Here is a 23453-nt window from a genome sequence, read left to right as displayed (position 1 = left end):
TGGCAGAAAGGAGAAAGAGCTATGGCTCTAACAACTGTGACTAGGTCTCTTCAGCTATTCCTGGCTTTGTCTGGGTCTAGGGAGTCAGAAAGGAGAAAGGATATTCCAGAGAAATTGCAATTCATGCAGGACGGAGGCTCTAATAGTATGGGAATGGCTACATAAACAATGGTGTCTTGTTGCAATTAAAAGCAATGTTTATGGACATTGGATAAATTTTTTAAAAAGCAGGATTAAAAAAAATGGCTGGAAGGGAATCCCAACTAAAAAATATAAAATTGCCCTGAAGAGAATACAATAAAATGTTAACCACATTCATTTCCAGGTGACTGGATTATAATTTTTATTTTCATCTTTGTACTTTCTGTATTTCCTGCAATATACTTGTATTACTTTCATATTCTAAAAAAAGAAAGTTGGGAGTAGAGGTGAGAAGTCATCAAAAGAAGAGCAATGACCCCTCATTCTTCACCACAGCTTTGGCTGCATCTTGTTGTCATACTGAAGGATGATTACACTAATCTTCAGATATCATTCCTGGGGAACCCCAGGATGGTTACTACTTTCAAGGGTCAATTATTCTGAAATCACTGGTAGATATGATGGACTGTTTAGAGAACATAATAAAGATGTCAATAAATGGACAAGGTCCAATCAATACTAGGGCTTCTCAACCTTGTCCAGAAAAGTTTGCGTTGTGGAGGCCGATGTATACATTGTAGGACATTTAGCCGCATCCCTGGCCCCCGCTTCCCAGTGATCAGTAACCAATGTAACAAGCCAAAGGTCCCCTGGGGAATACATTCACTTTGCTTGAGAACCACAGATCTCTACAGTGCCAGAAGACTACCAAAGCTACCAATGAAGTAGAGAATGAAGGATTTTCTCTACCTGCTGAGAGTGCCCTGCTGCATTATCCCAAGTTGGTGCCACGACATGGAAGACAGCTTGGCAGTTCAGATTACAGCCACTTGTTATGAATATGCTACCTATTTTCTCCACTGCTCCCTGCTTGACAGCATACAACTCTTGCTGGAGCTTTGGACCAGCTTTCTGCAAAATAGCCCGGGATAGTGGTCCATTTCCAAGTTGAAGTGTCTGGGAAACAGTGTTGACAATCACATGGGCCTTAAGGAAAACAGCAACATTTCGTTAGAGATTGAATTAGTAATTATTAAGCACCTACGGCTTGCCAAGTATTGTGGGGTAATGCATAAGACATGTTTTGTCTGCCATACTGATCTGTCAACCCTACCCTGGGGGGCTCACAATCTATTGTTACCATAATGAGTTGAGCCCCAAAACTTAGAAATAAAGGAAATGCATCACCCACCAATGTCAAGTCAACATGTGATGAATCAGAGTAGGGCTATGAAAATGAGCAAACCAGAGACCATAGACAAAGAAGGAGAATCGGAATGAAAGGTAGATGCAGAAAGAGGAAGACAGTGAGACAGACAGAGACAAAAACACAGAATGTTGAGAGAGACCTTGGAAGAAAGAGTTGCTTTTAGGCAGGTAGGAACTGAGAGTAATTGTTCTGACTTTATTAACATACCTAAAGAAAGAATGGGTCTGTCTGAAGGGTAATGGGGTGGGGTCTGATCAGCCCTGAAGGCCTAGATAAAGGAAAGTCGTTGAGGTGAAGGTAGGCAGTGTCCCCTCAAGCCTGTCCAGGGGTATCAAGAGTTCTCCAGTGCCTGCTGAGGCTATCCCTTTGGTGAGATGGGGTCAGGACCTGATGCCAATAGATATTAAGTATTCAATTCATTCAACTCCATTTATTCTGATTTCATATTCAAATTTGGAGGGGAGAATGCTTTGATCATGTGGATTTTGAGTATTTTGGTTCCTTGGGGAGCACTTCTTCATCGTAAATTAAAAGGTTTTTATGTCACTGGGCCACTTAATAGTTTCATTTCTCACTCTCATGGGTCCACCTCAATCTTATATGAGGTTACTTAACATAAACTAATCTTAGGACCTGAGAAGTTCCCCGCAGGGACAAAAGTCAATGAGCTTGAAAAAAAAAAAACCCAAGATCCAGCCCACCTTCACCCCACTCTCTGCTTACTGATTCCTACACAGCTTGGGGAAGTAATATATTAACATGTAAAACAGTAAAATATTCTTAATGTTTAAATCAGTTCAAGATAATCGAAAGAAACTCTGTGTTAAAAAATACAATTAGTAATTGCTATAGAATTTCAAATATGGCAGAAATCCTTTAGACTGGACTGCTTAGTAAAGTCTTTACAAAGAGGATAAGGGATGGGGCACCTGGGTGCTCAGTCAGTTGAGCGTCTTCTTTCCACTCAGGTCATGATCTTCAGGTCCCACACTGGGCTCCCTGCTCAGGGGAGTCTGCTTCTCCCTCTCCCTCTGCCTCTTCCCCTGCTTGTTCTCTCTCTGTCTCTTGTTTGTGTGTCTCTCTCTCCCTCTCTCAAATGAATAAATAAAATCTTAGTGAAGGAGCAGGAGGCTGGCTGAGGACAAAGCAAAGGCTGGCGCCTTGCACCACCCCCCTTCACCCGCTCCCCTCCATATGTGTAGCATTCCTCAGGCACCCCTGACTGCCATAAAATGATAAATAGTTAACTTGCTGAGATCACAATCCTGCAAGACAGGAGTCTCCCTTGGTTTGCAAATGTCCTTGAGATTTACAACAAAGAAGTTACCTTATCAATAGCCCTAATGTCACCCTCCCCTCCATAAAACACCGAAGGAGGTAGAAGGAAAAGTAAATAAAGTTAAATTTCTTCTAAACCTAAATCTCATTAACAAGGATGCTTGATAGCAGGAATGTAACATTCCACCAGAAGACTCCCAATTGTCTTTACTTGATAAGTAACCAGGCCTTCAATATCCTGGTAGTGCTTTTTTCGCATGCGTGGGCTAACCGGCCAGTTCTGCTTCTGTAAGATTGCTTTGTCTGCTTTCGGGCGGGGTCCCCTGACCCAATCCACTGACGCCAAGTATGCCTGTTCAAACTATCAATCAATCAGCTCAGCCCCACCCGAAACTTGTTTGTATCTGTCTATAAAAATCCTGCACCAACCCAGCTCTGGACCTCTCGGTGTTATCGGCAATGAGCGGCGCAGAGGTCCAGGTTCGAACCTGCAATAAACGACCCTTGCTGATTGGCTTTGACTCACGTCTCTGGTGGTCTTTTAAGGTGGGGGTAATATTCAATTGGCATTACATTAGGGAAAAAAAAGATAAGGAAGGAAGCTGGGACAGGGAGAAAGAAGGCAGTAAGGATTCTGGCTGGGTGAATGTTTGAGAAAACACATGAGAAAGGTCAGATAGTAGTCCAGTTTAGCTAACAGAGAGTGCTAATGGTGAGAGACAGGGCTGGAAAGAGATTTGGGGCCAGACCGTGGAAGACTCTGAGAGCTCTTATTTTTTGGATTTTCTGATACAGGCAGGAGGAAGCACTTGATGAACATGCATCAAACAGCTAGGGAGAGGGCAGACTGGAGGCTAAGAGAGGCGACTAGGGATGCTGAAGGACAATGAAAATGAAAGGGAATACGCAAGAGAGAGGGTGTGAGGAGGCTGGGAAACTGGTTGGATAGAGAAAGGAACTCAAAGAGTTAGAGGACTCCAAAGTTTATATGGCACCATCCAATCGCGAGAGTAGGTACCCTGACAGGGATGAAAGAGTTTAATAATCAACTTAACAAACTACGTAGTGAAAAGACCTCAGTTTCCTCGTTTCTAAGATAAGGATATGGAATTTTAACTCAACTAGATTGTACCACAAACTGGGTGAGATAAAATTCAAAGTGGTCTGTTGTGACCTTAAGTCATAGAATGAGTGAATCAGACCCCAGTGTTTCTTGTTGGATTTACTGAATAGCGCCACTTACCTGGAAATTAGTAACATTTCCAGCCATTAATACGAGGTTTAGACCTTCTGTGGTTTGGGCCGAGGCTATCACATTTCCGTCTGGAAGACAGTTTTTCCCGCTGACTTGGTCTTTTGACTGTGGAGAAAACAGTAAAAATAATGACCAGGCAATGCTATCTGTAGACTTTCCTCTTAGGTTTCCAAACAGAAAATAGCTATTAGATTCCACACCTAACTCAACTCATAGTCCAACCTTAAGATTCAAAAGCAAATAATTTGTTACCACAATTTTTTTAGTATCAACTGTATTTAATATTCCAGTTGCCTGTGAGCTCTTTTCCTTATTCCCCAATTCTAGCTTAGCAGACCCTGTTCATGCCCCCTGGCTCTTACAATTTAAGGGCACTCTGGGCGTATTTCCAGCTGTCTTTATTTCTTTCCTTTTTTTTTTTTTTTAGAAATAGAGAAGAAGCAGGAGAAGAAAGAAAATTTTAAGCAGGCTCCGGGTTCAGTGCTAAGCCCAATTTGGGGCTTAATCCCATGACCCTGAGATCATGACCTGAGCTGAAATCAAGAGTCTGACGCTCAACCAACGCTCCACCCAGGCACCCCTCCCATTGTTATTTCTTCTCTGAAGACTTTCTGTAGTGCCAAAGCCTGCTTTGCTTGCAGGCTCAACAGAGAGAAATTGCAGGTAAATTAAGCCACCCTCCCACTGGCTCAAGCCCTCATCCAATGATTGACAGTTTGTTTAAAACCAGGGAGCAACCTTGCCTCCCAGGTAAGACTCACTCTGAGTTTTCCCAGTGAGATCAAGTGGTAACTGATTTGGTAACACACCCTATCAGTATCTTTTACTTCCCTATTTAGATCATTTGCACTTGAATCCTGTTTCAGGTTCTCTTGGAGGGGGGGACCCAAACTAAGACACACCCCTCAGTTCTATGCATAATGCATTTATAGTTTTGACTACTAGACAGCCAGTTTTATTTATTTATTTTTTTAAAGATTTTATTTATTTATTTGACAGATCACAAGTAGGCAGAGAGGCAGGCAGAGAGAGAGAGAGGAGGAAGCAGGCTCCCTGCTGAACGGAGAGCCCACTGCAGGGCTTGATTCCAGGACCCCGGGATCATGATCTGAGCCGAAGGCAGAGGCATTAACCCACTGAGCCACCCAGGCGCCCCTAGACAGCCAGTTTTAGAATTTAAAGGATCATCACAGATCATCCAGTACAGAAACTTCATTCTCCTGGGGGAAAGAGAAAATCCAGTGTACAGAGATGAACCATTTACTCAAAGTCAATCTAGTAGCTGATGAAGGCACAATCCTTTAATCTGCTCTTCAGAGAAACTATGAAGAGGAGCTGATCTATCTGACTGTATTTTCACACTTACCTATGGTAAAAACATGGTGCACATCACCTCCCTATCCCCCTATACCTCATCATCCACACGTGTGACAGATGTTAATTGGTATCAACACTCTTTTTCAATCATCCAGATAGTTTCAGAGTCTTAGTCAACACAGAGCCCCAGGCAACAACTGTCTCTCAGTGCTAAGTAACCCATGAAATGAAATGTACTTTTCATGCCTGATCTAACTCAAAAAGGTTATGAATTTTCTTTGCTTAAAACAAAACAATGTTAGAGAATTTTCCACACTCTACTTTCTATAAAAAACAGAAAACCCCAGAAGAACTGGGAATGCACTTCTTGAGCAGTCCATTTCGCTCGCTCAGGAATTTTATTCTTTGTATTCTCCTGCATGGACTCTGGTATGTTTGGTGCAAGCAAGATTAATGAACTCCCACCCCAAGAATTCCTTTGGTACAGATTCTTTCAAAGCACTGATATGAAAACCAGAAAAAGAACCAGCCACATTCCCTGTCAAATTTTGTTTTTTCCTTCTCAGTGTTAATGGCTGATGTCTTTAATTGTTGTGAATTCTTTTCACCTCCTCCAAACAACCTGTTATCATGATCTTCTCCTTGAATACATCACACTCAATCCAAATCCCATCATTCTCTGCTGTTTTTTATGTGTTCCCATAGCATTGGCTTCACATTCAATTTGGTGACTTGATATTTAGAAATGATATGGCAGAAGTTTTCAGATATATCCTCATTCCAGGTCTTGATTATATTGATCTTTGTTCTTCCTTGAGTTCAGTGGCCACAGATCTGAATGATACCTCTAACTCCTTAACAGCTGACTTGGGGCCATGTTACCTCACAGGGACACTGTCCCTTTATAATTTATCGTTTCAATCAGGTGATGCTTCTTCTTCAAGATCTTCATAAGAGAGGATCCAGAGCCACCAGAAATGGTGCTGGCAACTTTCTCAGTGGCTTCTCTTTTTCATACAAGGCTACGACCAAAGTCACATCATATGGGAAACAGAGATGGGCCTTTCACTGAAGACAGGCTCTTAGCCCAAGCAGGTGTCCACCACTAAAAAATAAAAAGCAAAAGGCAGGTATTCAGACAAAATCTTTGGCATAAAAAGAAATCCTGATATTGGCATGCCTGGGTGGCTCTGTCACTGGGCATCTGCCTATGGCTCAGGTCATGATCCCAGGGTCCTGGGATCAAGCCCCGCTTTGGGCTCCCTGCTCAGCAGGAAGCCTACTTCTCCCTCTGTCACTTCCCCTGCTTGTGTTCCCTCTCTCACTGTGTCTCTCTGTCAAATAAATAAACAAAAATCTTTAATAAAGAAAAAAGAAAGAAATCCTGATACTAATGAGACTCTGAAATATAGTATGTCTACCTAAAATGGTACCACTGTCAGACAGCTCAGTGAAAGATGTGGTATTCATGAATGCAATAGAGCTATTCCTCACCTAATGGAATAGACCTATTCCATTAATAATTACTTTGCAGTGAAGGTTTGTACAATTAATCTGATTTTCCCACTGACATTCCTTATAATATTGGAGAGGTGATTTTTTTTTTCTGAAAAAAAAAAAAAAAAAAAAAACCCTGGCTCTTAAAGATTCAATAAATACACAAAATAATGCATGATTAGTTAAAAATGAACTGTTAAGGAGTGCCTGGGTGGCTCAGTTAGTTAAGCATCTGCCTTGGGCTCAGGTCATGATCCCATGGACCTGGGATCTAGCCTCCCATCTGGCTCCCTGCTCAGCAAAGAGTTTGCTTCTCCCTCTGCCCCTGCACCCTCTCTCTCTCTCTCTCAAATAAATAAATAAAATCTTTTAAAAAATGAACTTTTAGAAGTAAATACAATATTGAGGGACTGGGGTGGCTCAGTTGTTTGAGCATCCAACTCTTGCCTTCCACTCAGGTCATGATCTCAGGGCTGTGAAATTGAGCCCTGCCATGGGCTCCACATTCAACAAGGAAGCTGCTTGAGATTCTTTCCCTCTGTCCCACCCTCTGCCTGGGTGCTCTCTCTCTCACTCAAAATAAATAAATCTTTTTTAAAAAGAAGCAAATACAATACTATTCTTTAATAGTTACAATAGTTAAAAACATCAAAAACAGTTGTGTGCAGTAATAATAAAAAAAAGTAATAAAATTAGGTCTGATTCCCTAGATGCAGAGCCTGTGAGGAGGATTCATGTGCAATTGAATTATTAAAGTTGTACCCTCAGGAAAAACATGTAGGAAGTGAGAGATAAAGACAGAGAATGTGGTTTAAGTAAAACTAGTTTCTGTCTGATCCTGCAAGGACTCTGGAGTATATAAATTACATCATGGTGTTGTCCCAACCTTGAGACAGGGAGCTGTTTTTGCACTTGCATACCAATCATTTCATTGTCTATGGGTCATCCTGGTTGGGTGATGAATGTAAACCCCCAGGCACTCCAGACTCCAGACCTTCAGTCTGCTAAAGGCAATCCCTCTGGAGAAGATTGTAAGTGTGAGCCCTTCACAGCAATATATATATATATACATATATATATAGCAGCTGGACTGTGAGTGAACCTAATAAGTAAAAGAGACTCTGGAACATCTGGAGAAGCATCAAAAGGAAGGAAAAGCACTAAGCGAGGTCCAAGGAGTAACTGCACAAGAATGTGGCTTAGCAGCTAAGTCATACAAAAATATCTAAGGGATTTTGATTGATGACAAATTCTGTATAAATCAACAGTGATGTAGCTGTATTTAAGCAGAAAAAAAAAGTCACCAAACGCTGGGAAGAACACGGAGCAACAGGAACTCTAATTCTGCAACATGGTACAGCCATTTCAGAAAACAGTCTGGCAGTTTCTTACAAAACTAAACATACTCTTACCATAGGATCCAGCATTTGTGTTTTGTGGTATTTACCTAAATGATTTGCAAACATATGCCCACACAAACCTGCACATGAGCTTTATTCATTATTGCCAAAACTTAGAAGGAACCAAGATGTCCTTCAATAAATGAATGGATAAATAATGGACATGATGCCTCCATAAAACAGAATATTATTCAGAGAAAAAGAAAAGAGCCATTAAGCTACCAAAAGACATGGAAGAAATATAATGCCTATTGTTAAGCAAAGGAGCCCATCTGAAAGGCTAAATATCATATAATTCCAGCTACATGACATTTTGGAAAAGGCAAAACTGTGGAGACATTAAAAATATCAGTGGCTGGGGCACCTGGGTGGCTCAATGAGTTAAGCCTCTGCCTTTGGCTCAGATCATGATCTCAGGGTCCTGGGATCGAGCCCTGCATTGGGCTTTCTGCTTGGCAGGGAGCCTGCTTTCCCCTCTCTCTCTCTGCCTATTTGTGATCCCTCTCTGTCAAATAAATAAATAAATTCTTTAAAAAATAAATATCAGTGGCTGCCTGCAATTTGAAATTATTCCATATGAAACTGTTACTGAGGACACACGACACTGTGCATTTGTCAAAACCCAGAGAATCATCCAACACAAAGAGTGAACTCTAATATAATGGACTTTAGTTAATAATAATGTAGCAATACTTTTCAATTGTTAACAAAAGTATCGAATACCTTAATATTAGGGAAACTGGGGGCAGGAAGAATTATCCTTACTTTCTGTTTAAATGTTTGTTAAGCCTAAAACTGCTCTAAAAATAAAGTCCATTCGTTTAAAAATGGGTAGTGATGAGATTTAGGGCTATAATAAGAAAAACATAATAACAAGAATAGGAATGCTGAAAAATAATCATATTCTTCTCACTGGTAAAAACGGCAATGCCTGGGGTACTGTATTTTTTTGTTCAAGGTGCTAAACTTTGCAAAGGGTTTATGAAAACTAGCTATGGTGTTCAGAAGAGGGAAACTGATGCTGTAAAAGGATTCAAAACCATATCACATGAGGGTATAAAAAAGGAACTGAATATATTTAACTTGCAGAAGTACAGATTTTAGGTAGGATGGGAGCCACACATAATAGTTACCCTTAAACATCTGAAGGACTATCTTATAAAGGATTTATTTCTACAACCCTAAAAGGAAGAGCAAGGATAGTAAGTAAAATATGTTTGGGTTTCATACAATGCTATTTTTATTTTTTTTCTTTTTCTTATTTATTTATTTATTTATTTATTTATTTATTTATTTATTTATTTTTGGTGATTAGTACTGTTCTAAGGTAGAATGAGTCAACTCGGGGAACAGTGAGTTTGCAGCCAAGCAGAAGAGGGACAATCACCTAGTGGTCTGATTTTACATCTGAACTATTTTGTGTTTTTAGAGGTGCAGGGGGCATTTTTTTCTAAATGAAATTCATGAGTCTATTTCTAGTGCATGTTACCTAATAGAAATAGTTTGTTACAGTACTTTTTTGTCGGAAGTCATAACAACATCAAAACAAAGGACAGTGAACTATTCAAACACCACTTAGTAATAATACTTGACCCTGTAGCAGCTGAGACATATAGCTATCTAAAGCACAATTCATATCTATCATTTCTCATCAAATTAATAACTTGTGTTTTCCATTCTTTCCTACTTTGATAGTTATAATATCTTTATCGATTGAATACCTGTTATGTGTCAGTTAACAAATATTATCCTACTTAATTTAATCTTCACAGTGACCCTGTGAGATAGATTTTATCTCCACTTTTTAAATGAGGAAACAGAGACTAAGGAAGTAATGTTGCCATTGTTACCCAACTAATTACAGAAGGATTTAAATATATACCCTTGGGGGTCCCTGGGTGGCTCAGTCAGTTAAACTTCTGGCTCTTTATTTCACCTCAGGTCATGATCTTGGGCTCACAAGATTGAGCTCCACATTGGGCTCTATGCTCAATGCAGAGCCTGCTTAAGAGTCTCCCTCTCCCTCTCTCTCTGCCCCTCCCCGTCTCTGTTTCTCTCTCTCTCTCTCTCTCTCATAAATAAGCAATAAATAAATAAATAAAATCTTTTTTAAAAATAAGAAATGAAAAATAAATAAATATATATCTTTGGGATTCTAAAGGCCAGTGGTGCTCTATGGTGATAGAGAAGACTGTGTAAGTAAGCCTTCTTGGACTATGTAAGTATGAGGGCACCCAATGATCCCTACCACTTGGTAATCATGCCTTTGAAGAGTTTCCTTCCATATTATATCAGAGTTGGTCTTTGTAACCAACAGAATATGGCACAAGTGATGCTATATCCCTTCAGAGGCTTGATTACAAAAGGCACTTATAGCCCTCCGCACTCCCTCAGATAACTTAGTCTGGGAGCAGCCAGCTGCCATGTCATGAACACCCACGGGGACAGGCCCTAGTGGCAAGGAGCTGAAGCCACTGGCAGCAGTTGTATAAGCAAAGGTAGAAAAAACCCTCCAGTCCTCATCAAGCATTCTGATGATTGCAGCCCTAATGAACAGGTTGATAGGAACCTCATGAGAGATCTTCCACCAGGATTACCCAATTAAGCCGCCCCCAAATTCCTGGACTTCAGAAAGTATAAGACAATAAGTGCTTGCTATGTAAAGCCACTAACTTTGGTATGCAGCAATAAAAAATTAACACAGGCTGCATGCTTATTTAGGATGGCTTGAAGAGGCTGGCTAGTGGAGATAGCAGGGATAAGGTTAAAACCTCTCCTCCCTCACCCTTTGTGTCAGAGTCATTGCTGAAAGTCAACCTCTAATGACTATACCAGCAATATGAATGTTTAAGGATCTTACAAAAAATTAAAAACAAGAAACAAAACAAAACTCAAAACCCGACCAAGCAAAAACAAAACAAAATAGAATCAAAAATAGAGTACATCAGTTCCCTAGCAAGAAATGCGTGTTGTAGCAGAATTTTTTTTCCAAATTCCAACAAATGCTTTTATTTGCAAAACAGATATGGGTTGGGATATAAACTATATATATCTATTTAGGGTGCACTGTGGTTTACGAGAAGTTTGTAAACTGTTGCACTATACTCTATATCAGTCTGCCTCCCCTGCTGGCTTCTTCAGCTCACAATGGCTGGAGTGCAGACTGAGGCTCTCAACTAACCCTGTTAACTCCAGAGGTGCTGAATATGCTTAGATATTAACCATTTAGTAGTATACCCATAAAAAACTGTTAAAAAAAAAAAAAGCTCTTCAGATGTCAATACTCTTCAGCTTCAGGTGGCAAGTATGTGGAGAGAGATGGGCCTTCATATTTTGCATCTTTGGGAGGTTAGTACGAGTCCCAAGAATGAAACAGTTTTAAATGTAGAAGTCTGCTAAGTGAGGGATACCAAATGTTTGTCTTTTCACAAAGTACCAACTAAAAATGTCCAATGGTATCAATTTCTTGCTGTATAAAGAATCAGATATTATTTTAGTCTGGTCCTAAGACTATTAGCTTCTTAAACCATTATTAAAAGTTGAGCTTCTTTTCTCTCCAGAGAGCATCTCAATTTCTGGCTTTTCTGACTGACTGGTTTCCTTCAAAGCTATATGAGGAAGATCCTAATTTCTGCTTCTCTTCTCTTGACCTCATTCATTCCCTAGTACTCCCCACCCCCCAACAAGTCTTCTATCCCCACCTGTAATTTCAGGGATACTTCTTGGCTTCACCAACTCTTCCTAAAGATCATAGTTGGGAGGGGGTGTGCCGGTGAAGTATGGCCATTAAAAATGGTATTTATTTCATCTTATTATCTAAAATATAAACTGTTTTGTGGCTTAAGTTCTTTGGGAGATTACTACCTTTAAAATGGTTTATTTAATTTTCTAAATTCTTACTGTCTTCCTTAAGGAGTGATCAGATTCTGAATACATCTCAAAGGTAAAGTGAACAGGGTTTCCTAAAGAACTGGGAATGGGCTATGAGAGACTCCCAGGTTTTGGTCTGAGCAACTAGGATGAAGTTGCTATCAATTGAAATTGGGAAGCCTGTGGATAATGTAGGTTGGTAGCGTAGAGTGAGGAGAATGGGGAGTTTTGTCTTGGACATGTTATATTTGTATCATATACTTTTAGACAACCAGGTGAAGAAGTCTAGTATGCACTGAGTGTAGGCATTGGAGTTCATGAGAAAGTATTGACTGCAGATATGAACTGGGAGTCATGGATATGTAGACAGTATTTAAAGCCATTAAACCTCCCAGGAACTGAGTGAAGACAAAAAGAAGAAAGGAGCTGAGCTCTACCTTCAGAGTTGAAGAAAAGAAGGTAAATGAGGAAAAAATGAGAATGAGGAGCACCTGGGTGGCTTAGTCAGTAAAGCATCTTCTCTGGTCATGATCCCAGGGTCCTGGGATGGAATCTTTCATCAGGCTCCCTGCTCTGTGGAGAGCCTGCTTGTCCTCTCCTCTGCCTGCTGCCCCTCCTGCTTATGTGTGTGTGCGTGTGCTCTCTCTCTCTCTCTCTATCAAAGAAATAAAATAAAACCTTAAAAAAAAAAAAAAAAGAAAGAATGAGAATGAACAGCTACAGAGGTACAAAACAAAAATAAAAACAAAAACAAAAAAACCCAAAGTGTGGCATCCTAGCAGCAAGTGGAGAAAATGCATTTGGAAGGAGCTATTGAATATTGAGTCGAATGCTACTAAGAGATCAAGTAAAATGAGGACTGCTAAGTGGCTAGTGAGCTTAGCAATAAATGATTCTTGTCACTGGCAAAAATTATTTTGGTGGAATGATGGCATAAAAGCCTTTTTTAGAATGGATTTAAGAAAGAATAAGAGGGGAGGAAATGGGGATGAGTAATGACAAATTCAATTGAGAAATTTTCCTGCAAAGGGAAACAAAGAAAAGAAGCAGCTAACTACCAAGAAATTGAGGTCAAGAGAAGTTTTGCTGTTTTTTTGTTACTACACAAAAAACAATTCTTTCAGCTAGGTTTTCACAGATAACTGTTCAAAGCCCGAGTTAATTCTAGTAAGAATGGGTGTCTTTGATGGGTTTCCTGAGCACTTGTGTGGCCTCTAATCTGACTTCATTTGTCTATGAAATGGGTAATAATAACTGTAAAGATCAAGAAAGAAGAGAAATTGGAGTCAAGATGGCGGAGAAGTAGCAGGCTGAGACTACTTCAGCTAGCAGGAGATCAGCTAGATAGCTTATCTAAAGGTTGTAAACATCTACAAATCCATCGGCAGATCGAAGAGAAGAAGAACAACAATTCTAGAAACAGAAAATCAACCACTTTCTGAAAGGTAGGACTGGCAGAGAAGTGAATCCAAAGCAATGGGAAGATAGACCCCAGGGGGAGGGGCTGGCTCCCGGCAAGTGGAGGAGCAACGGAGCACAAAATCAGGACTTTTAAAAGTCTTTTCCGCTGAGGGACATCGCTCCAGAGGCTAAAACGGGGTGAAGCCCACCCGGGGTCAGTGTGGCCTCAGGTCCCACAGGGTCACAGAAGGATCGGGGGTGTCTGAGTGTCGCAGAGCTTACAGGTATTAGAACAGGGAAGTCAGCTACAGAGACAGAGCCAAGGAGTGAGCTCACAGCTCGGGGTTACCTTGAACTGGTCGCAGGTTCGGTGAGCTCAGCGCGTGGCCAGAGGTCAGGCAGATGGGAGTTACTGGGCGCTGTTCTCTGAGGGCACACTGAGGAGTGGGGCCCCGGGCTCTCGGCTCCTCTGGGCAGGAGACCAGGAGGCCGCCATTTTTATTCCCGTCCTCCGGAACTCTACGGAAAGTGCTCAGGGAACAAAAGCTCCTGAAAGCAAACCCCAGCGGATTACTCAACCCAACCCCTGGTAAAGGCGGTGCAATTTCACCTGGGGCAAAGACAGTGTAGTGTTGAGAATCACTACAACAGGCCCCTCCCCCAGAAGATCAACAAGAAATCCAGCCAAGACCAAGCACGCCTACCAAGGAGTGCAGTTTCAATACCAAGGAGAGCAGAAGAATTCCAGAGGAGAAGAAAGCAAAGCATGGAACTCATGGCTTTCTCCCTATGATTCTTAAGTCTTGCAGTTAATTTAATTTTTTTTCTTTTTCATTTTTTCCCTCTTCTTCTGCTAAAATTTTTTTAACTTTTACCCTTTTCTTTTTTAACATTTTTAACTAGTTTATCTAATATATATATATATTTCTTTTTTATACTTTTCTTTATTCATTTTCTTTTTTGTTTGTTTGTTTTGTTTTGTTTTTGTTTGTTTTTTCTTTCTTTCTTTCTGAACCTCTTATCCCCTCTCTCCCCCCTCACGATTTGGGATCTCTTCTGATTTGGGTAAAGCATATTTTCCTGGGGTTGTTGCCACCCTTTTAGTATTTTACTTGCTCCTCCATATACTCTTATCTGGACAAAATGACAAGGCGGAAAAATTCACCACAAAAAAAAGAACAAGAGGCAGTACCGAAGGCTAGGGACCTAATAAATACAGACATTGGTAATATGTCAGATCTAGAATTCAGAATGACAATTCTCAAGGTTCTAGCCAGGTTCAAAAAAGGCATGGACGATACTAGAGAAACCCTCTTGGGAGATATAAAAGCCCTTTCTGGAGAAATAAAAGAACTAAAATCTAACCAAGTTGAAATCAAAAAAGCTATTAATGAGGTGCAATAAAAAATGGAGGCTCTCACTGCTAGGATAAATGAGGCAGAAGAAAGATTTAGTGATATAGAAGACCAAATGACAGAGAATAAAGAAGATGAGCAAAAGAGGGACAAACAGCTACTGGACCACGAGGGGAGAATTCGAGAGATAAGTGACACCATAAGATGAAACAACATTAGAATTGGGATTCCAGAAGAAGAAGAAAGAGAGAGGGGAGCAGAAGGTATACTGGAGAGAATTATTGGGGAGAATTTCCCCAATATAGCAAAGGGAACGAGCATTTCCCCAATATAGCAAAATTCAGGAGGTTCAGAGAATGCCCCTCAAAATCAATAAGAATAGCCCACACCCCGTCACCTAATAGTAAAATTTACAAGTCTTAGTGACAAAGAGAGAATCCTGAAAGCAGCCCGGGAAAAGAAGTCTGTAACATACAATGGTAAAAATATTAGACTGGCAGCAGACTTATCCACAGAGACCTGGCAGGCCAGAAAGAACTGGCATGATATATTCAGAGCACTAAATGAGAAAAACATGCAGCCAACAATACTATATCCAGCTAGGCTATCATTGAAAATAGAAAGAGAGATTAAAAGCTTCCAGGACAAACAAAAACTGAAAGAATTTGCAAACACCAAACAAGCTCTACAGGAAATATTGAAAGGGGTCCTCTAAGCAAAGAGAGAGCCTCCAAGTGGTAGATCAGAGGGAACAGAGACAATATACAGTAACAGTCACCTTACAGGCAAAACAATGGCAGTAAATTCATATCTCTCAATAGTTACCCTGAATGTTAATGGGCTAAATGCCCCAGTCAAAAGACACAGGGTATCAGAATGGATAAAAAACAAAACCCATCTATATGTTGCCTACAAGAAACTCATTTTAAACCTGAAGACACCTCCAGATTTAAAGTGAGGGGGTGGAAAAGAATTTACCATGCTAATGGACATCAGAAGAAAGCAGGAGTGGCAATCCTTATATCAGATCAATTAGAGTTTAAGCCAAAGACTATAATAAGAGATGAGGAAGGACACTATATCATACTCAAAGGGTCTGTCCAACAAGAAGATCTAACAATTTTAAATGTCTATGCCCCCAGTGTGGGAGCAGCCAACTATATAAACCAATTAATAACAAAATCAAAGAAACACATCAACAATAATACAATAATAGTAGGGGACTTTAACACTCCCCTCACTGAAATGGACAGATCATTCAAGCAAAAGATCAGCAAGGAAATAAAGGCCTTAAACGACACACTGGACCAGATGGACATCACAGATATATTCAGAATATTTCATCCCAAAGCAACAGAATACACATTCTTCTCTAGTGCACATGGAACATTCTCCAGAATAGATCACATCCTCGGTCCTAAATCAGGAATCAACCGGTATCAAAAGATTGAGATCATTCCCTGCATATTTTCAGACCACAATGCTCTAAAGCTAGAACTCAACCACAAAAGGAAGTTTGGAAAGAACCCAAATACATGGAGACTAAACAGCATCCTTCTAAAAAATGAATGGGTCAACCAGGAAATTATAGAAGAATTGAAAAAAATCATGGAAACAAATGATAATGAAAACACAACGGTTCAAAATCCATGGGACACAACAAAGGCAGTCCTGAGAGGAAAATATATAGCAGTGAAAGACTTTTGAAGAAACAATAAAGGTCTCAGGTACACAACCTAACCCTACACCTATGGGAGCTGGAGAAAGAACAAGAAAGAAACCCTAAGCCCAGCAGGAGAAGAGAAATCATAAAGATCAGAGCAGAAATCAATGAAATAGAAACCAAAAAAACAATAGAACAAATCAATGAAACTAGGAGTGTGTTCTTTGAAAGAATTATAAAATTGATAACCCCCTGGCCAGACTTATAAAAAAGAAAAGAGAAAGGACCCAAATAAATAAAATCATGAATGAAAGAGGAGAGGTCACAACTAACATCAAAGAAATACAAACAATTATAAGAACATACTATGAGCAACTCTACGCCAACAAATTTGACAATCTGGAAGAAATGGATGCATTCCTAGAAACATATAAACTATCACAACTGAACCAGGAAGAAATAGAAAGCCCAAACAGACCCATAACCAGTAAGGAGATTGAAACAGCCATTAAAAATCTCCAAACAAACAAAAGCCCAGGGCCAGATGGCTTCCCAGGGGAATTCTACCAAACATTTAAAGAAGAACTAATTCCTATTCTCCTGAAACTCTTCCAAAAAATAGAAATGGAAGGAAAACTTCCAAACTCATTTTATGAGGCCAGCATCACCTTGATCCCAAAACTAGACAAGGATCCCATCAAAAAAGAGAGCTATAGACCAATATCCTTGATGAATACAGATGCAAAAATTCTCACCAAAATACTAGCCAATAGGATTCAACAGTACATTAAAAGGATTATTCACCATGACCAAGTGGGATTTATTCCAGGGCTCCAAGGTTGATTCAACATCCGCAAATCAATCAATGTGATACAACACATCAATAAAAGAAAGAACAAGAACCATATGATACTCTCAATAGATGCTGAACAAGCATTTGACAAAGTAAAGCATCCCTTCCTGATCAAAACTCTTCAAAGTGTAGGGATAGAGGGCACATGCCTCAATATTTTCAAAGCCATTTAAGAAAAACCCACCGCAAATATCATTCTCCATGGAGAAAAACTGAAAGCTTTTCCGCTAAGGTCAGGAAGACGGCAGGGATGTCCATTATCACCACTGCTATTCAACATAGTACTAGAAGTCCTAGCCTCAGCAATCAGACAACAAAAGGAAATTAAAGGCATCCAAATCGGTAAAGAAGAAGTCAAACTATCACTCTTCGCAGATGATATGATACTATATGTGGAAAACCCAAAAGACTCCACTCCAAAACTGCTAGAACTTGTACAGGAATTCAATAAAGTGTCAGGATATAAAAATAATGCACAGAAATCCGTTGCATTTCTCTACATCAACAACAAGACAGAAGAAAGAGAAATTAAGGAGTCAATCCCATTTACAATTGCACCCAAAACCATAAGATACCTAGGAATAAACCTAACCAAAGAGTCACAGAATCTATACTCAGAAAACTATATAATACTCATGAAAGAAATTGAGGAAGACACAAAGAAATGGAAAAATGTTCCATGCTCCTGGATTGGAAGAATAAATATTGTGAAAATGTCTATGCTACCTAAAGCAATCTACATATTTAATGCAATTCCTATCAAAGTACCATCCATCTTTTTCATAGAAATGGAACAAATAATCCTAAAATTTATATGGAACCAGAAAAGACCTCGAATAGCCAAAGGAATATTGAAAAAGAAAGCCAAAGTTGGTGGCATCACAATTCCGGACTTCAAGCTCTATTACAAAGCTGTCATCATCAAGACAGCATGGTACTGGCACAGAAACAGACACATAGATCAATGGAACAGAATAGAGAGCCCAGAAATAGACCCTCAACTCTATGGTCAACTAATCTTCGACAAAGCAGGAAAGAATGTCCAATGGAATAAAGACAGCCTCTTCAAATAATGGTGTTGGGAAAATTGGACAGCCGTATGCGGAAAAATGAAATTGGACCATTTCCTTACACCACACATGAAAATAGACTCAAAATGGATGAAGGACCTCAATGTGAGAAAGGAATCCATCAAAATCCTTAAGGAGAACACAGGCAGCAACCTCTTCAATCTCAGCCTCAGCAACATCTTCCTAGGAACATCGCCAAAGGCAAGGGAAGCAAGGGCAAAAATGAACTATTGGGATTTCATCAAGATCAAAAGCTTTTGCACAGCAAAGGAAACAGTTAACAAAACCAAAAGACAACTGACAGAATGGGAGAAGATATTTGCAAACAATATATCAGATTTTGTCCAAAATCTATAAAGAACTTAGCAAACTCAACACCCAAAGAACAAATGATCCAATCAAGAAATGGGCAGAGGACAGCCAAGGAAACAGTCAAGAAAACAAAGAGGATACCCACGGAATGGGAGAAGGTATTTGCAAATGACAGTACAGACAAAAGATTGATATCCAGGATCTATAATGAACTCCTCAAACTCAACACACACGAAACAGGCAAACATATCAAAAAAATGGGCAGAAGATATGAACAGACACTTCTCCAAGCAAGACATACAAATGGCTATCAGACACATGAAAAAATGTTCATCATCACTATCCCTCAGGGAGATTAAAATTAAAACCACATTGAGATATCACCTTATACCTGTTAGAATGGCAAAAATTAACAAAACAGGAAACAACATGTGTTGGAGAGGATGTGGAGAAAGGGGAACCCTCTTACACTGTTGGTAGGAATGCAAGTTGGTGCAGGCTCTTTGGAGAACAGTGTGGAGATTCCTCAAGAAATTAAAAATAGAACTTCCCTATGACCCTGCAATTGCACTCCTGGGTATTTACCCCAAAGATACAGATGTTGTGAAAAGAAGGGCCATCTGTACCCCAATGTTTATAGCAGCAATGGCCACAGTCGCCAAACTATGGAAAGAACCAAGATGCCCTTCAGCGGATGAATGGATAAGGAAGATGTGGTCCATATACACTACGGGGTATTATGCCTCCATCAGAAAGGATGAATACCCAACTTTTGTAGCAACATGGACGGGACTGGAAGAGATTATGCTGAATGAAATAAGTCAAGCAGAGAGAGTCAATTATCATATGTTCTCACTTATTTGTGGAGCATAACAAATAGCATGGAGGACAAGGGGTATTAGAGAGGAGAATGGAGTTGGGAGAAATTGGAAGGGGAGGTGAACCATGAGAGGCTCCGAAAAACAATTTGAGGGGTTTGAAGTGGTGGAGTGGTGGGAGGTTGGGGTACCGGGTGGTGGGTATTATGGAGGGCATGGATTGCATGGAGCACTGGGTGTGGTGAAAAAATCATGAATACTGTTTTTCTGAAAATAAATAAATTAATTTATTTTAAAAAAAAGAAAAAAAAGAAATGGGCAGAGGACATGAACAGACATTTCTGCAAAGAAGACATCCAGATGGCCAACATACACATGAAAAAGTGCTGTTGTATTTGAGGGAAATATAAATCAAAACCACAATGAGATATCACCTCACATCAGTCAGAATGGCTAAAATTAACAAGTCAGGAAATGACAGATGCTGGAGAGGATGTGGAGAAAGGGGAACCCTCCTACACTGTTGGTGGGAATGCAAGCTGGTGCAACCACTCTGGAAAACAACATGGAGGTTCCTCAAAATGTTGAAAATAGAACTGCCCTATGACCCAGCAATTGCACTACTGGGTATGTACCCTAAAGATACAAACGTAGTGGGGCGCCTGGGTGGCTTAGTGGGTTAAGCCGCTGCCTTCAGCTCAGGTCATGATCTCAGGGTCCTGGAATCGAGTCCCGCATCAGGCTCTCTGCTCAGCAGGGAGCCTGCTTCCTCCTCTCTCTCTCTGCCTGCCTCTCTGCCTACTTGTGATCTCTCTTTGTCAAATAAATAAATAAAATCTTTAAAAAAAAAAAAAAGGATATAAATGTAGTGATCCAAAGGGGCACATGCACCCGAATGTTTATAGCAGCAAGGTCCACAATAGCCAAACTATGGAAGGAACCTAGATGTCCATCAACAGATGACTGGATAAAGAAGATGTGGTATATATACACAATGGAATACTATGCAGCCATCAAAAGAAATGAAATCTTGCCATTTGCGATGACATGGATGGAACTAGAGCGTATCATGCTTAGCGAAATAAGTCAAGCAGAGAAAGACAACTATCATATATCTCCCTGATATGAGGAAGTGGTGATGCAACATGGGGACTTAAGGGGGTAGAAGAAGAATAAATGAAACAAGATGGGATTGGGAGGGAGACAAATCATAAGTGACTCTTAATGTCACAAAACAAACTGAGGGTTGATGAGGGGAGGGGGGTTGGGAGAAGGAGGTGGGGTTACGGACATGGGGGAGGGTATGTGCTTTGGTGAGTGCTTTGAAGTGTGTAAACCTGGCGATTCACAGACCTGTATCCCTGGGGATAAAAATATATTATATGTTTATAAAAAATAAAAAATTAAAAATTAAAAAAAAAAAAAGAAAAGAAAGAAGAGAAATTGATTACCTTTGTAGTCAGAAAACTCAACCAGGGCTGAGCTCTCCTCTGGGAAAAACTGCACATTGGTTACTCCTTCTCCTCCATTTGTGGAGTTTTCAAAGAAAATTGTTATTAACTATTATTAATATGAGGTGGCAGATTTTCAATCGTAATGGTTCTTGTCAGTTCCAGAAGTCTTGGGAAAATCTCAAATTGCTGAACTCTATTGTGTCTGACACAAGCATTAACAGATGTCCTGACACCTACAAATAAAAATCAGTTTATTGGTACTATAATTTCATTTCATAGCAAAAGAAAACAGATTTTGAAGTGTAATTTGATTTAGAGGCTATAACTAAGAATTAAAATTTAGATACTAAATTTCTATATAAAGTTAAATTTCAGTGTCAACCTCAACCTATCCCACATTGCTTACTGTGAGTGCATGAGTACATAGCTATCATTAACAGTGGCCTCCATTTAAGACCATTTTGGGAACATGGGTCAACAGTTACCTTTCTAAATGAAATCAAGTACGTGCAACCATTTTGTAAGCTGATAGTAATAATGATGATGATTATAATATAATATCGTTTCCTAAATCTAATTTCCTTCCTCACCCCCTCACTTTACCGTAGCTTGGTCTCTATTTGGACATGTCATTGTCATAAAAATAAACTCCTATAACTATTAAGTTCATGGGAAATTTGAGGGTATATTCACAGTGGTTAAGAAAATACACTCAGAAGTCAGAATGTTCAATTTGGAATTCTGATTCAAATACTTACTAGCTTTGTGCCTAAGAACAAGTCATTTAACTTTCTTGAAACCTAGACTTCTTCATCTATAAAATGGATAAAATAGTGTACCTATCTCATAGTGCTATATGTTTTGAGAGTGAAGTAAGTAAAAGCTTAGCACAGTGCTTAGCATAGAGCAAGGCACCTGATAAATGCTAGTTATGGATAGTACCAGAAGTGATAATATGTTATCCCTTGCAATCATCTTACTGGGACTTAAAAAGAGCACAACTTTTAAACAAAACCCATTGTGGGATGCCTGGAATCTCAAAATAGGATACAACCACTATTTGCAAATGAAAGGTTAAAAGTTATTGTCTGCCTTACCAGTATTTTTGAGAAAAGTCATGACAGCAACTTTAATATTGGGTATTACTTCCACACTGAAGTCACCATTGGCTTCTGACAGGCCACTAATCAACTCCATAAGCACAGAGAGCACATTCTCTATAATGGTGCCTTGGATATTGTGAAATGCAACCAAAAGGGAGGCTCGTGAATGGTCTTTTGAAAATTCATCTGCTTCATCCACTTTCAATTCATCCGTTTTGTCCACTCTTCTGAAAAGCATTACTTTTGCATGAGGTCTTCCAACTTAGCAATTTTTTGAGAGACAGAAACACTTAAGATGTTAGTTTTACATCTGATTTGAGATCTGACAGGATTTGGCCTGTATCTTACTTTCTGATGTTTTCAATGCTTTGGAAGAAAATAGATTTCACTCATTGCAGAAGGAAGGAAGGAAGGAAGGAAGGAAGGAAGGAAGGAAGGAAGAAAGGAAATAGTAATTCTGGATAAATGATTGCATAAAGTAATACCTTATTCTTTGTAAAATCAGTTTTACTCACCAAATCACAGGGAAAAAAAAAACAACCATGACAATAAATGATGACGCTCATCCACTGACATAAATTATTAGTGCTACAATTCATTACTGAAAAGAAAGAAGTTTCTGTTACTGCATAATGAAAGGGTAATCTACAGATAACCAAAATAAAAATGTTGCATGGTCATAAAGAAGATTGGGTATGGGGTAGCTATTTATGAGGAGAACAGAGATTATTACTTCCATTTTTCATTGTTTTTAACCCTTGAAAGAGAAATAAAGGAACTTTTAGTATGATAAAGAGACTTACTCTGAACTCAGAAGTTAATAGTATTCACAGTGAAGAAACAGGACAAGTCTTTGTGGTAAATACCCAGTAGTGCAACTGCAGGGTCATAGTGTAGCTCTATTTTTAAATCTGAGGAATCCCCACACTGTTTTCCAAAGTGGTTGCACCAATTTGCATTCCCACCAACAGTGTAAGAGGGTTCCCCTTCCTCCACATCCTCTCCAACATTTGTTGCTTCCTGCCAACTGGAAGGGATTATGCTGAGTGAAATAAGTCAAGCAAAGAAAGCCAATTCTCATATGGTTTCACTTACTTGTGGAGCATAAGGAATAACATGGAGGACATAAGGACAAGGAAAGGAAAAGTGAATTGGGGGAAATCGGAGGGGAAGATGAACCATGAGAGACTGTGGACTCTGAGAAACAAACTTAGGATTTTGGAAGGAAGGGGTTGGGGGATGAGTGAGCCTGGTGGTGGGTATTAAGGAGGACACATATTGCATGCAGCACTGGGTGTTGTACATAAACAATGAATCTTGAAACACTGCATCAAAAGCTAATGATGTATTTTATGGTGACTAATATAACACAATTTAAAAAAAAAAGGAAACAGGACAGCCACTCTCCTTAAAAGTGGAGGAAATAAAACAAAAACTAAAAATGTACTCTGGTACC

General features: G+C 39.6%; 1 protein-coding gene across 6 annotated transcripts in view; it reads right to left on the bottom strand.

Annotated features, from left to right (window-relative positions):
• The window catches only part of PARP15 (poly(ADP-ribose) polymerase family member 15), a 55609-nt gene that overhangs the window by 22033 nt on the left and 10123 nt on the right, over positions 1–23453 (bottom strand). For 2 of the 6 annotated variants that reach the window (XM_032334997.1, XM_032335001.1), the window contains exons 1-3: positions 20892–20970; positions 3873–3989; positions 892–1128 (exon numbers count right to left, since the gene is read on the bottom strand). In XM_032334997.1, the coding sequence (XP_032190888.1) occupies positions 892–1128; positions 3873–3989; positions 20892–20948 (411 nt within the window). In that variant the 5' untranslated portion in view covers positions 20949–20970. Of the gene's footprint in view, positions 1–891; positions 1129–3872; positions 3990–5250; positions 6307–16086; positions 16097–20891; positions 20974–21103; positions 21116–23453 lie in introns of those variants that run through there. The other 4 variants (XM_032335025.1, XM_032335011.1, XM_032335019.1 and 1 more) reach the window with 4 other exon arrangements.

The sequence above is a fragment of the Mustela erminea genome, chromosome 1 (genome assembly GCF_009829155.1).
Source record: "Mustela erminea isolate mMusErm1 chromosome 1, mMusErm1.Pri, whole genome shotgun sequence".
Taxonomy (NCBI): domain Eukaryota; kingdom Metazoa; phylum Chordata; class Mammalia; order Carnivora; family Mustelidae; genus Mustela; species Mustela erminea.
The sequence above is the reverse complement of the archived record's forward strand: the minus strand, read 5'-3'. Positions and strand labels throughout refer to the sequence as shown.